Genomic DNA, 13,062 nt, shown 5'->3' with positions numbered 1-13,062 from the left:
GATGCGAACCCCAGACCGCTGAAGTGGAGCGTGCAGACTTAACCACTACACCACCGGGCCAGCCCCCCATATACTAATTTTTATTTGCGAAAAATTCTTTGTAAATGGAAAGAAGAATTAACAACAGACTGTGATTTTTTTCTGAAAAAATTGTCATATCTGTATAAAAAGCAATCCCATTGTAGCTCCACTTACTCCCATAGTGAATTTTTGGGATGTACTGAATAGAATTTAAATTTATAGCCATTAATGGTCAACCTTTCTGGTGGCCAGGCAGAGGCTGCCATCACTCCTGGTTATAATTATGACCATGAGTCTCTGATTCTTTTTCCTTGCCCAGGGTGAGTGTTTTCTTGTGAAAAAGGCTGAGTGGCTCTGATCGTTTAGATTTGCTGTAACCAACATAATTTGGCTTCAGCAGAACAGGAAATGCAAAGCAACTGTTCTTGGCTTCTCACCATATAGTCCTAAATGTTCTACATGCAAAGATTGAACTGGTAATGGAAAACCAAGGCACTCTGTTTTTCTCATCCTTCCATCTTTTTTTCTCTCTTGGTCAAAACCCACCATAAAAAGCAACTTAAAACCTACCTCTTTCCAGAGCGAAGCAGGTCAAATCCTTCATTTATTTTTTCAAAAGGTAAAACATGGGTGATTAAAGGATCCAGTGCAAACTTTTTAGCCATAAAATCGGCCACAAGTTTGGGGACAGAATCTTTACTCTTAAAACCTGAAAATAAAGTGACATAGTTGTTGGCTTCAGCCAGGGGTAAGAGGAGAATTGGAGAGGAGACTTTCCAAAAAGAATGTAAATGAAAGTTTATGAAAAGTGCGGCATTCCACAAACCACTCTCCTGAACGTCATAGGAGAGTGTGCGTCAATATCCTTTCGCAGTGGTCTGGCCTTTGTTTAGATCGGGTCCTGGTTGTCAGTTCTCTCAGAGAGAAATTATGGTACAGACGGGCACTCCCACAGTGAAGGAGCAAATTTAGCAATTGTCTAAATGTGGGCGATGAATGCAGACATGAATTATTGCTATGGGTTCCTGGGTCTACTAGGTATTCCAGTGCCCTGCGCAGTCTCGAGTATAGAAAGAGGTGCTCAAAGCACCTACTTAGTTCATGGGGACACCAGAAAAGTCTATGTCGGGACCTTCTGCGTGCATTAGTTCTACATCTAGTTGATTTGGAGCCTATAGATACAAAGGAATTTAAATTTGCTTTTAACCAGGATACTTTTTAAAAACTGGCTTTGTCACTTGTAAAAGGGAAGAAGTCCTGAGGTTAATAAGAATTTGGCCCTCTAGCTTAACAACATACCACCAAAAATAGCTCCTTTCCAGGTACGTCCACTCAGTAGCAACATGGGATTCATAGAGAGATTTTGGGAATCAGGAGGTACTCCTACGATGACGCTCACACCATATGCTTCTTGACAGCATGACAAGGCAGCCACCTGGAATAAAATCAATCCATCGCACCATCAAATTGGATTCTCTGGTAACCCCCACTCATGATGCACAGTATCACGCAATATTGATTTTGCTAGATCGTGAGTGTGTGGAGGGAAGAGATTGCATCTCTTGTTCCTCGGTTTTTCATGATTTCTTAAAGCCACCAGCTGTGGTTTTAGAAAATGCCCAGAGAATATTTCTTGAATAGGACAGTGGATGAATGAATTTGTGTGACCTTAATTCTTTCTTATAAAGTAATAAAGAGGCAAAAATCATTACAAACATACACATAAAATCTGATTGCTCAAATAAAGCTAACGTTTATCATCACATGACCGTCAAGCAATTTCAGTTGGTTAACTTACTTTTCATTTATTTATTAAGCAGATATTTTGAACTCAGTACTTTGAAGCAGGTTCTTTTGGGGGGTAGGGGGTGAAAGATTAGTCCTGAGCTAACATCTGTTGCCACTCTTCTCTATTTGCTGAGGAAGATTGGCCCTGAACTAACATCCAGGCCCATCTTTCCCTATTTTATGAGTGGCACGCCTGCCACTGCATGGCTTGATAAGTGTGTGTAGGTACGCGCCCAGGATCCGAACCCGACAACCCCGGGCTGCCGAAGTGGAGCGTGAACTTAACTACTACACCACCGGGCAGACCCCTGAAGCAGGTATTTTGATGGTGAACAAGATATAAGGTCAATTACATCATCAAAATTTGTTTCTTGTCCATTTGATGGTCTCCTTTTTTAATGCATCCCCTTTCTACCATCCATTGCTAAAATGTACATTTTTTTCTGATTTATGTATTTTATTTTTTTCCAACTTTATTGAGGTATGGTTGAGAAATAACAATTGTGTATATTCCAGTTGTACAATGCAATTGTTTTAGGTTATACAACGTGAAAATTTCATATACATATGCAGGGTGAAATGATTACCACGGTCAAGTTAATTAACACACCATCACCTCACATAGTTACCATTTGTGCCTGTGTGTGTGGTGAAAACACAAGATCTCTTCTCTTAGCAAATTTCAAGTGTACAATACAGTATTAGTAACCGTACTCACCACGCTCTACGTTAGATCCCCAGAACTTGCTCATCTTATAACTGAAAGTTTGTTCCTTTTGACCAACATCCACCCATTACCCCTGCTCCCCAGCCCCTGGCAACCACCATTCTACTCAATGGTTCTAAGAGTTTCTGTTTTAGATTCCACATATAAGTGATGTCGCACAGTGCTTGTGTTTCTGCATTGGGATTATTTCGCTCACTTAATGTCCACCAGATTCACCCATGTTGTTGCAAATGGCAGGATTTTCTTCTTTTTTATGGCTGAATAAATTGTTTATCTATCTACCTATCTATCTATCTACACCACGATTCCTTATCCATTCATCTGCCAGTGCACATTTATTGTCTCCACGTCTTGGCCCTTGTGAATAATGCGGCAATGAATGTGTGGTGCAGATATCGCTCTGAGAAAGTGATTTTATGTTCATTGCTTATGTACCCAGAAGCGGGATGGCTGGATCATCTGGTGGCTGCATTTTATATTTTTTGAGGAACTTCTATGCTGCTTTTCATAATCACTGTACTGATTTACATTCCCGTCAAGAGTGCACAAAAGTTCCCTTTCCTCCACCGCCTCCCCAGCACTTATTATCTCTTGCCTTTTTGAGAACAGCCATTCTAAAAGATGTGAGGTGGTGTCTTGTGACTTTGATTTTCATTTCCCTAACGACGAGCCATGTCGAGCACCTTTTCCATATAGTTGTGGGCCTAAAACGGACAGGTTTTAAATGTGCTTTTACCTCCCCAAAATGTTCATTGGTTTTACTTTAAACCATACCTCTTACTCTGGAATGTTGAAAGAAAGCCCTCCTCCTCCAGTCATGTTTTTACACATGTCCATCATAATAAAATTGTTTAGGATGCCCCAGCAAGATGTAGTGATCTGTCCTTTGATTTTGAAGTATGAGATGTGGAAGACCAGATCACCTCAGGACATGTGGCGTTGGACATTGGTGTCTTCAAATAAAGTAACAACCCAATTCCACGTCAGAAAATGGAGGGAAACCACAGCAAAAGGGCATAAGGAGGAAAGACACAGCCTCGGAAAAGTTGGGTTCTCTTGGAACCTCAGCCACCCATGGCATATCGTCCCAGCTCAAGACTGCAAAGAGCTTCACTCTTCCTGTTTCTCACCGACACAGCTGGGATTTGCTGGAGAACCGCAAAAGGGGGACTTGCTGGTCTCTGGGGACTTTTTTCAGTAGATTCTAGAGGCTTCTGATTAGTGGAATACAGCTGGAAATGTGTTCCCTCTTGCAATTGATGATATTTGTAATTATTTGAAAGTAATATCATGTATATTCCAAAGCTGCTGTAAGCACTGCAAGACTGGGAACAGTGTTTCATATTGATAACACCCGCTGACATTTGTTAAGCGCTGACCACTTGACAGGTGGCACTGTGCTAAGAATGTTCCATGTATTATCCATGGAATTTGGAAACAATGCTAGGAGATAGCTATCTCAAACTTTTTCATTGCAAAACCCAGCTGACTTTTTACAGTATTCAGTCCAACACCCGGGTTTGGGTGCTCACTTTGAACCACTGCGTGGTCTGCTGTGGTAAGATAGCACATATTTTCTGTTCATAAAATGATTCAAAGCGTGAAATTGCTCATTATTTCCAGTGGCCAAAGTATGATATGTGGGAAAAATCAGAATTCATTAAAACATAAAAATTGTTAAACAATTATTGTTCAGAAAGTGGGGAAAAATCAAACTTGCCAACTTGAGAACAGAATTTATATTGTATATATTTCAGCTTGAATTTTTAAACTAAAGATTAACAAGGTAAATTTGTAACGGCTCAATAAACAAACCTCCTACCTCTGCTAAGGGGAAATATTAGTTATAACTGTTTAGCTTAACTGATGGAATGAAAGATTTCTCATGACAATAAATTAAGCAATCAGGTAACAAACAGGAGCTGGCCAATCACCACTCGTAGCTTTAAAAATGTTCCTTATATAGAATATTTCTATTCTGCAGCCTGAGAGCATCCTCCAGAATGCAGACGCAGATCTCAGGGCACTTTGCAGTACATACCATGGTCTCAAGCCGACCAATGACTTCGAATGAAAAATCCACGCCTCCATTGCTCATTTCTGTCAGCACCTCCTGGATGGGTTTCTCGAAGTCCTGAGGGTTGATGCACTCAGTGGCACCCACTTCCTTTGCTTTCTCAAATTTGTCTTTGTTGATGTCCACCCCAATGATCCTGGCCGCTCCTGCTGCTTTACAGCCCATGATAACAGACAGGCCCACTCCTCCAAGGCCAAACACGGCACAGGTGGAGCCCTGGGTGACCTGTGTTTTCAGAAAATGCAAAAATGGATCAAGTAATGATTGTTGGAGAGCGCCTAAGCTGTGGAAAGTGCTATGCCTTGTCCGTTTTCAGGATCTGCTCAGACTATGTCCAACCTGCTGTCAAAACCTCTTTTGGCTTCAGTTGTTTCAGTGTTTAAGTTGAGGGGTTTGAACTAGTCTTTGCTGGACATTAGACATTAGACCCGGGGAACTTAAAAAAATCTCAATGGTCACAGCCCATAACCAATTAAATCAGAATCTGGGCAGGTGGGACCCAGTCCCCAAATGACTCCAATGGGAAGCCCAGGCTGGGAGCTGGGAGCCTGGATGATCTTTGAGCTCTAAATGCTGGTGACTTCCCTCTTAAAGAGAGTCTAGTGGCTCAAATCTGTTGACAGCCAGCTTCAGCACATCACACATACATAAACACAATTTTTGGGAAATGAGATAATAAGTGGAAAACGTTATTCCAGGAGACTGAAAAAAATAGTCCAATTGAACCCTCAGTAGTTAACTCCTTGGTTGATTAACTTTCAGTAGTCATAACCAGTATAATGAGAGCAGAAATTAGCTCTGAAATATGGAAGAATTATCCTGAGGTTAACACAAAACCTAAGGCCAGGGGAAACTCACAGGTAACTTTAAGATAATACAGCTTGAGGCCAATGTGATCTTAGTGGGTCTTTCTCCCTGCTTTTTAACATACACTAAGGGACGGTAATGCAGTGAAAAGTTGGTCTATGTTAATAACGGATGAAATCCATTATTATGAGTGCCCTTGGCTGCTGCTCAATTAGAACACCTGCTGAAACAGATGATGCCATTGCACAAGGGCCTTCATGCAAGCACAGAAATTTGGAAAACACGTGCTCTCAATTGATTAAGGTGGCTAGGGACAGTTTACTAACCCTCGTCTGCTGGAGTCAGCCTTCAGTGAGGGTAAAATGCTCCTCCCGTACCGCGTAATCATTCCCTGGGGTACGGCTCCCCTCTTTGCCTTACTCAGGAAAATATGAGGCTTGTGGCCATGACTTAAAAGTGCTGGTAATTATGTGTTATGCTTTATGAATCAGCAGGAGTTTTGAGAGAGAGGTTCATTGCAGCTCTCATACGAAGCAGCTGTGAGATTTTGGACAAATAGCTTTATGTCTCTGGGCCTCAGTTTCATAAAATGAAAAGATGCTGGATTTCCAACCGTTTGCGGAAAGGAGCCTTTAGAGAACCTCTCCTTAGAATCTACCACTTCAGCAGTGTGTGTGTGTGTGTGTGTGTGTGTGTGTGTGTTCATGGCAGAGGATGAGACATAGCAGTGGAATGAACGGATCACTGAAGCTTCCTCGCTTTCCTCATCGGGATCCACAGAGTGGGTGTGTGGATGGCCCTCAATTTGGAGGTGTAGCAGGTAAGGCTTTGGAGTCTATTGTTAATCCTAATCCTCGGCGTGGAGGATCCCTGGAGTAGATACTCCACAAAGGCAACCCCTTCATTTCATTTACTTTTGCTACCTCAGAACCCAGCAGACCCTACCGTGCCTGGTGCGTGTTGGTGCTGTCTCACTGTAGAATGAATGACTGAACGAGCGGCCAGCTCTAGAGTTTAGACATCCCAAAGAAAAATAAACAAGTATAGTTATTGAAAACGACACCTTTACTGTTTCGTAACTAATTATCAATAGCTTTTTCATTAGTGATAAACAGACCAATGTTCTATGATATGCTCTCCATTCCTTCCGAGGGCATTTTCCTACTCATCTTTGATACCCTCAATTCTATGGAGTATGTCAATGTTCTTATGGGAGCAGGGGGAAAGCTACTAGTAAATGTACGAAGAATGATCTCTGATTCCTGTGAGAATCTGCTTTCCTTTTGGTTCCTGACAGTCTGAGTGTAACTGCTTTTATCACCCGTTGTCATTCCTACCTTGGCAACCTTGACTGCAGACCCATAACCAGTAGAAAATCCACAGCCAATGAGACAGACTTTCTCCAGCGGTGAGGCCGCATCGATCTTGGCCACTGAGATCTCGTCCACCACGGTGTACTGGGAGAAGGTGCTGATGCCAAGGAAGTGGTGGATGGGCTTCCCTCTGCAGGTGAACCTGCTGGTACCATCCTGCATGGTTCCCCGAGGCGTGCTCAGACTAGTCAGTGCAAGACACAGACACACAAGGGCATGAGACGGGCATAACCTACGTGCAAATCTATGGCTGCGTAAGGAGAGTAGCAGAAACTTACTTTTTCAAGCAGAGGTTGCCTTCAGGGTGTTTACAAACACTGCATTTTCCACACTGGGGAGTAAAGAGTGGGATGACTTTATCACCTAGAGGAGGATAAAAGAAATTCTTAAACTTCTATCTGGGAATTAATAGAGCAAGAAGTTAAAGCTTACGCGTGTGTATTAGAGACATGTCTTTGAAAAGTCTCCACGAAACAGGATGCGGTGAGCACCGTGCCATCGGCCATCGCCTGCTGGCATTGTTGATTTGGGTTTATATGTGCCCGAGGACTGTCAAAAAAGAAGTGCAAGTGTGGGAAAACCATGGATGTTTAAAAGCGGTTCCACTGTATTAGTCGTTATCCTTTATTGTGTGCCCTTTCTCCTGGTGGTGTTATACATATCATCTCATTTAATCTTCATTAAACCTTCTATATTGTCACTGTAAGTATAAACATAAATGCTAGTTGTGAGTAGGCTGCCATATTTCTGCCAGATGTTGGGCAATCTGGTATTTTGTGATAGTTTGGGGTACAGTAAAAGTGAGAATTTTGACAACCATTTCTTGACTTTTCAAAGTGACTATGCTTATCTTTACTATGAAATGAGTGCTTAGCTTTAAAGTTTATTCGTTTTTTAAGGAAACTAACAAAAATGGGACACAGAAGAATTCAAGAAATTCCTTTGAAAACCTCAGTCCTCAACGAGTTTGATGCTTTCTTTAGAGTAAGAACCAGCTGTCAAATGTTTATGGCTGATCATCTGTGAATCATCTATTTCTCCTGCTACTGTGGAGGGGGTAGGGGTGAAAAGTAAGGGCGTCATTCATTATTAATTGATTTCTAACTGAAGCAGATACTGAAAGCTAAAATGCAAGGCAGATAATTTATTTTATTCTTTTCTTTCCACAGCTCCATTAAGTATTTGGTTAAGGGGTGAAGTCAAATATACTGGCTAAAGTCATTTTTTAGAATTAAACACAATTTTTATTGTTAATCATCTATGCTCTCTATCCACAAGACCCAGAAAAATGGTTGGCCATAACATTTAATAGGTTAACTTTATATCGAGAAGATGACATAGAAATTTTCTATTTATTCACCCTTTACCTCTAGAAATATTTGCCTATACTATTATACAATAAAATTAGGATAAAATAAATGTTAAAGATGAAATAGTACTTTGTAACCAGTCACATTGAACCCTGGTTAAAGATAATAAAACTGCCAGGTCTGCTAGGTCCCTTTCCTTTCCTTCCAAGTGGTCTGTTTCATTCCTTCTGGGTTCAAGAAGGGAGGCCAGGGCCGGCCCAGATGGCCTAGTGCTTAAAGTTTGGGGAGCTCCACTTCCCCACCCGGCTTGGGTTCGGAGCAGGAACCATACCACTCGTCTTTCAGTAGCCTCCCACAGAGGAACTGGAAGGACTTACAACTAGAATATACAGCTACTTACTGGGGATTTGGGGAGGGAAAGATAAAGAGGAGATGGGCTACAGATGTTAGCTCAGGGTGAGTCTTTACCAGCAAAATAATATTAAAAACTCAAACAAACAAGAAGGGAGGCCATATTGGAAGAGGAAGCCGGTGGAGGGACTCCGCTTCCAGCTCAGCAGAGATCACACTATGATTCAGGTTTAGCCTCATGGCCCCGTTCTGTGAGCTGCTGGCGGCACAGAGCAGTTTCCACACACTGATCCAGAGGTTCAGGATGTGGACTGATGTCTTTCCCTCGTCTCGTTTGTGGTTCTCTTTGGCCCTGGCTGGCTGTGCTCAGCAACACTCAAATGGCAGTTGTTTGAGTATGAACTCCACTCTGGCAGGCACTGCGTGTCTTTTGGTCCTCACGCAGCCCAGTATCCAACCTGGCACCTGACATCTAGAAAGCACTCAGTAAACGCCTGCCAAGGAGAGAGCGTGGGAGAGCATGCACACACGTGTCAGAGCGAGGCAGGCAGGGAGGGGAGGTGATGGGGACGGCCTCCGTTCGAGTCCCAGCTCCTCTGAGACCGTCCACAGGGCCTTCACCTCTCATGGCTTCAATTTCCTCATCCAGCCTGGATGATCTTCGGGGCCTGAACCGAGTCACACCCCCCCAAGTGTGAAATCTGTACCTGGTCTTACTGTAGTGACGCCTTCTCCGATGCTCTCCACAATGCCAGCTGCCTCATGGCCTGCGATCACAGGAAGAGGTGCGACAAGGGTTCCACTAACCACGTGGTCATCTGAGCGACAGATTCCTGCGGCCACCATCTACGGGGAAAGGGAGGAGGACTGGATTCAGTGAAGACTGTGACCCTCACGTGGACTTATATCCACTTTCCTGAAATTGGGCTTCTAAAGTGTTTTCATGATTTTGCCGATAATCCCTTCTCTTCCCAGATACAAAACTTGCGGTTTATCCCCAAGATTATTCAGTCTAAAACCCTCCTCCATGAGCCTTTCCTGCATTAAACAATTTGGAATAATCTGTGAATGATTGTTTCTGAAATATTTAAGTCTTATAAATATACAACAGCGCATCCTTTTTATAGAAGTAAAGATAATTCAGATTAGCATCAGAAAATAGTCACTTAAGTTCCACCATCTAATGCCAATTGATTTTGAAATCTTGATATAAATCCCTTTGTACTTTTTTATGTACAAACACATACATTAATTTTTTTATGTTATATACTCTTTGGTTTCTTTTTAAAAATTTAGCTGTTTATATCTTTCCTTGACAATAAATGTAATTCCACTGTCTGGATGACCATATAAAAACTGCCTCTTGGGGCTGGTCCGGTCGCCTAGGGGTTAGGTTCAGGTTAAGTTTGCACACCCCGCTTCAGCAGCTGGGGTTCCCTGGTTCCGATCCTGGGTGTGGACCTATGCACTATTCATCAAGCCATGCTGTGGCAGGCGTCCCACATAAAATAGAGGAAGATGGGCATGGATGTTAGCTCAGGGTCACTCTTCCTCAGCAACAAGAGGAAGATTGGCAGCTGATGTTAGCTCAGGGCTAATCATCCTCACCAAAAAACCCCAAATACTGCCCCTTGATGGATTTTGGTTCTTTCCAGTTTTCCTGTTTTCTTAATTTTCTAAACCTAAAATTCAGTACAAGTGGAAAAATGTTTCACCTTTATACGGACTTCATGGGCCTTCGGGGGTGCGACCTCCACCTCCTCTATGGAAAATGGTTTCTTTTGCTCCCACAGCACAGCTGCTTTGCATTTTATTACCTGGAAATTGAACACAAAGATGACACCAGCTGTTCCGCACTCTTGAAGTCAAGGATTGAGTCTTTCATCTTTTTATGTGCCATATCTAGACTCATGTCTGGAACATAAGTGTTCCATAGAAATGAACAACGTCTGATTTGCAAAGAGAGTAAAAATACCTTTTTATAAAAATGTGGAAAGCAAGAACATAGGGACAGAGAAACAGAATTAACTCTAATGACACATTGAGATAAAATGGAATATCTTCTTTTAGGCCACACGTATTTTTTTTCTCTTCAGGTTGTTTATTGCTGATATTTCCTAAGGTGGTGTTGAAATTGCTTGCTTACCCACAACTGTTGGCTGGCACTTAAAGTTCTGAATCACTGTTATTTTGCTGACAGATTCTGTTCATGTGAAATCTATTGCCCTCTTGCTCAATTCTCCGCTTGAGCACAAGCCATCGGACACATGATTCCCGTTCTCTACTTGCCTGCCTGCCTAGCAGACTTCTTCTCGATTTGCCTGTTCCCCTCCTTTGATTTTCTCTCCTGCTACTCTGTGTGCTGCTTGTCTGCGCCACTAATTTGAAAGTTCACTTCGGCAGCTCTGTTTCGTTATCATCTTATGTGTAAAGATTCCTTCCAGATTAGATGTGAGCCAAAAATTTTAGAAATTAAAGCCACACACACACACACACACGTATTTTAAAATGGGAGAGCTGTGTGTTTGCCTTTCTAGCTAACATGGCTTACCCATAGACATTCTTAAAAATAAAAGTTGAACACATATTTTCAGTGCCTGGGAATGTAATATAAAACCTGTCTTGATTGCTGTAAATGTATGTAGTTGAGAATGTTTTTCTAGAGAGAATTGACATCATTGCAAATATGATAAAAAATTCAACTGAAATTTATCTAACAATTCATTTTCATTATTTATATGTCAAATCGTCCCACTTTGCAATGTGCTTGTGGTCAATGCCACATGAATGTGAGCGTCCTTGGAAGTAATACACCAGTGGTAGAGAGGTGTGGCTTATCGGGCGCTGTGATGCAGATGCAGCAGGCGCATTGTGGCCTGTGCTGGGTGAGTTACGTGCTCTGTCTGTAAACATCACCGGGCAGTATTTTTGAATTATTGGTCTTATTTTACAGATGAAAAGATCGAGGCTCAATTGATGCAGAAATTGACTGGGCAATTTTCCTAAAGTAATGAAGCTGGCTGTCTGGAGAATTGATATGAATCTACCTTTATCTTTTCACTACCTCATGCTGGTGAAAGATTAACAAAAGGTAACATAATAATAACAACAACAAAGATAGCGGTCACTAACATTTATTGAATTATTTCTCTGTAGCCCGCACTATTCTTACGCTTGCCGGTATTAATTCATTACATTCTCACAACACCTAATAAAGGAGTATTATTGCTGTTGCCATTGAGCATGTGAAGACGATGTAGCACAGGACAGGGAGACATCAAAGAAGCGTTGTGACGGAGCTGGAAGTTAGGACTTGGCAGCTGAGGGGAGGACTGAGTGCCTGTTACTTGTTGTTTTCATTACTACATTGGCTTTACTGTTTGGCTTTCTGAACTCATTATTTCTCTTAAGCTGAGTTTTGGCGATTTTAATTTTTCTTCCCCCTAGTTAATCTTCATTTGCAATGTAAATGCTAATCAGTAACGAATGAAAATAAGACAGTTGGAATAAGAAAACCATGTGGTTTCCATCCAATCTCACTGATACAGGCCTGTTGTGTCACACAGTGTGTGTAGAAACCTCAGAACGTTAAACTGAGTTATCAGAGCAAGATGTTATAATGCGTGATTCTCTCCTATCACAACAAATGTCCTGGGAAGAGTTGACAGGCTGCTGTAATTGAGCGGGCAGACGGGAGGAATTGACGACGCTGAATGACCGCGTGCCTCTCTGGGCCTGGAAGCACTGAACACACACACTGACTCTGCAGAAGACCCAGGGCCCAGACTCTGTGTTCCCAGCGCTCCTAAGTGATTCAAACTGCACTAGTATTAATGATTGTGTGAAATCATGTTGACTTTTGTACATAGAAGATAGTGTTCTGGAGGATTTCTCTGGGAGGGTCCTGAACTGTGCCATAACAGGACTCTTAGGTCGGAATTTGCATGTCGAACTTGGCTGGCTTACCCAGGATCATTCTGATGCTTTAGATGGATCAAACTTCTGTCAGACTCAGCTTTACATATTCATAAAAGATATGATTATAAAGATTAACACTTAAATTATGGTTTCTTAATATAAAGATAACTTTCTTAACATACAGATGACTTCTTGACTAAAAACGTTTCCAACTTTAGATTTGCGGATTACTCATGATCGGCTGTAACCACAGCACATTTATTTAACAGAGCACATAGAGACTTTGTAGGTACAAATGCTGCACATTCTGGCTGAAGATATTTAGGAATAGCCTTTTCCAATCGTAGTTCAATATGTGTTGTGTAATGAAGCATATACTCTATGCTGTATTTCAATATATATTGCTTCTAATTTAGACATGCATTTTAAATTGTTCATTAAACATTATCTGTCTGTGTATTATATTAATGAGAATAGAATTCTAAAAGTAAAACATTTTTCACTTACTTTTCCTGCTGTGCTCATGATGCCGTTTTCCCTGCAGGCCAGGAGTCTGACGAATCCTTGCGGAATCCCCTCTTGAGGATGCAAGCAGATGGACTGCACGGATGTTTTGTTTGCTCCAGTAATGCCCAGTTCCACACGTGTCATCTGGGGTCTTGAAGCCACGCCCATGAACGTTTTCTCATC

At 41.9% G+C, this 13,062-nt stretch overlaps 1 protein-coding gene across 2 annotated transcripts in view; it reads right to left on the bottom strand.

Moving 5' to 3' along the window:
* Positions 1-13,062, bottom strand: part of LOC106827762 (alcohol dehydrogenase S chain) — a 20,603-nt gene extending 7,541 nt beyond the window's left edge. The window contains exons 1-8 of one of the 2 annotated variants that reach the window (XM_014835833.3): positions 12,880-13,062; positions 10,170-10,271; positions 9,162-9,300; positions 7,072-7,156; positions 6,758-6,977; positions 4,578-4,838; positions 1,321-1,456; positions 592-730 (exon numbers count right to left, since the gene is read on the bottom strand). In XM_014835833.3, coding sequence (XP_014691319.1) covers positions 592-730; positions 1,321-1,456; positions 4,578-4,838; positions 6,758-6,977; positions 7,072-7,156; positions 9,162-9,300; positions 10,170-10,271; positions 12,880-13,047 — 1,250 coding nt within the window. In that variant the 5' untranslated portion in view covers positions 13,048-13,062. The remainder of the gene's footprint in view (positions 1-591; positions 731-1,320; positions 1,457-4,577; positions 4,839-6,757; positions 6,978-7,071; positions 7,157-9,161; positions 9,301-10,169; positions 10,272-12,879) is intronic. The other variant, XM_070505315.1, reaches the window with a different exon arrangement.

Source organism: Equus asinus, chromosome 3 (genome assembly GCF_041296235.1).
Source record: "Equus asinus isolate D_3611 breed Donkey chromosome 3, EquAss-T2T_v2, whole genome shotgun sequence".
NCBI classification, from domain to species: Eukaryota; Metazoa; Chordata; class Mammalia; order Perissodactyla; family Equidae; genus Equus; species Equus asinus.
Note: the sequence above shows the minus strand (reverse complement) of the source record. Positions and strands in the feature narration are given on the sequence as shown.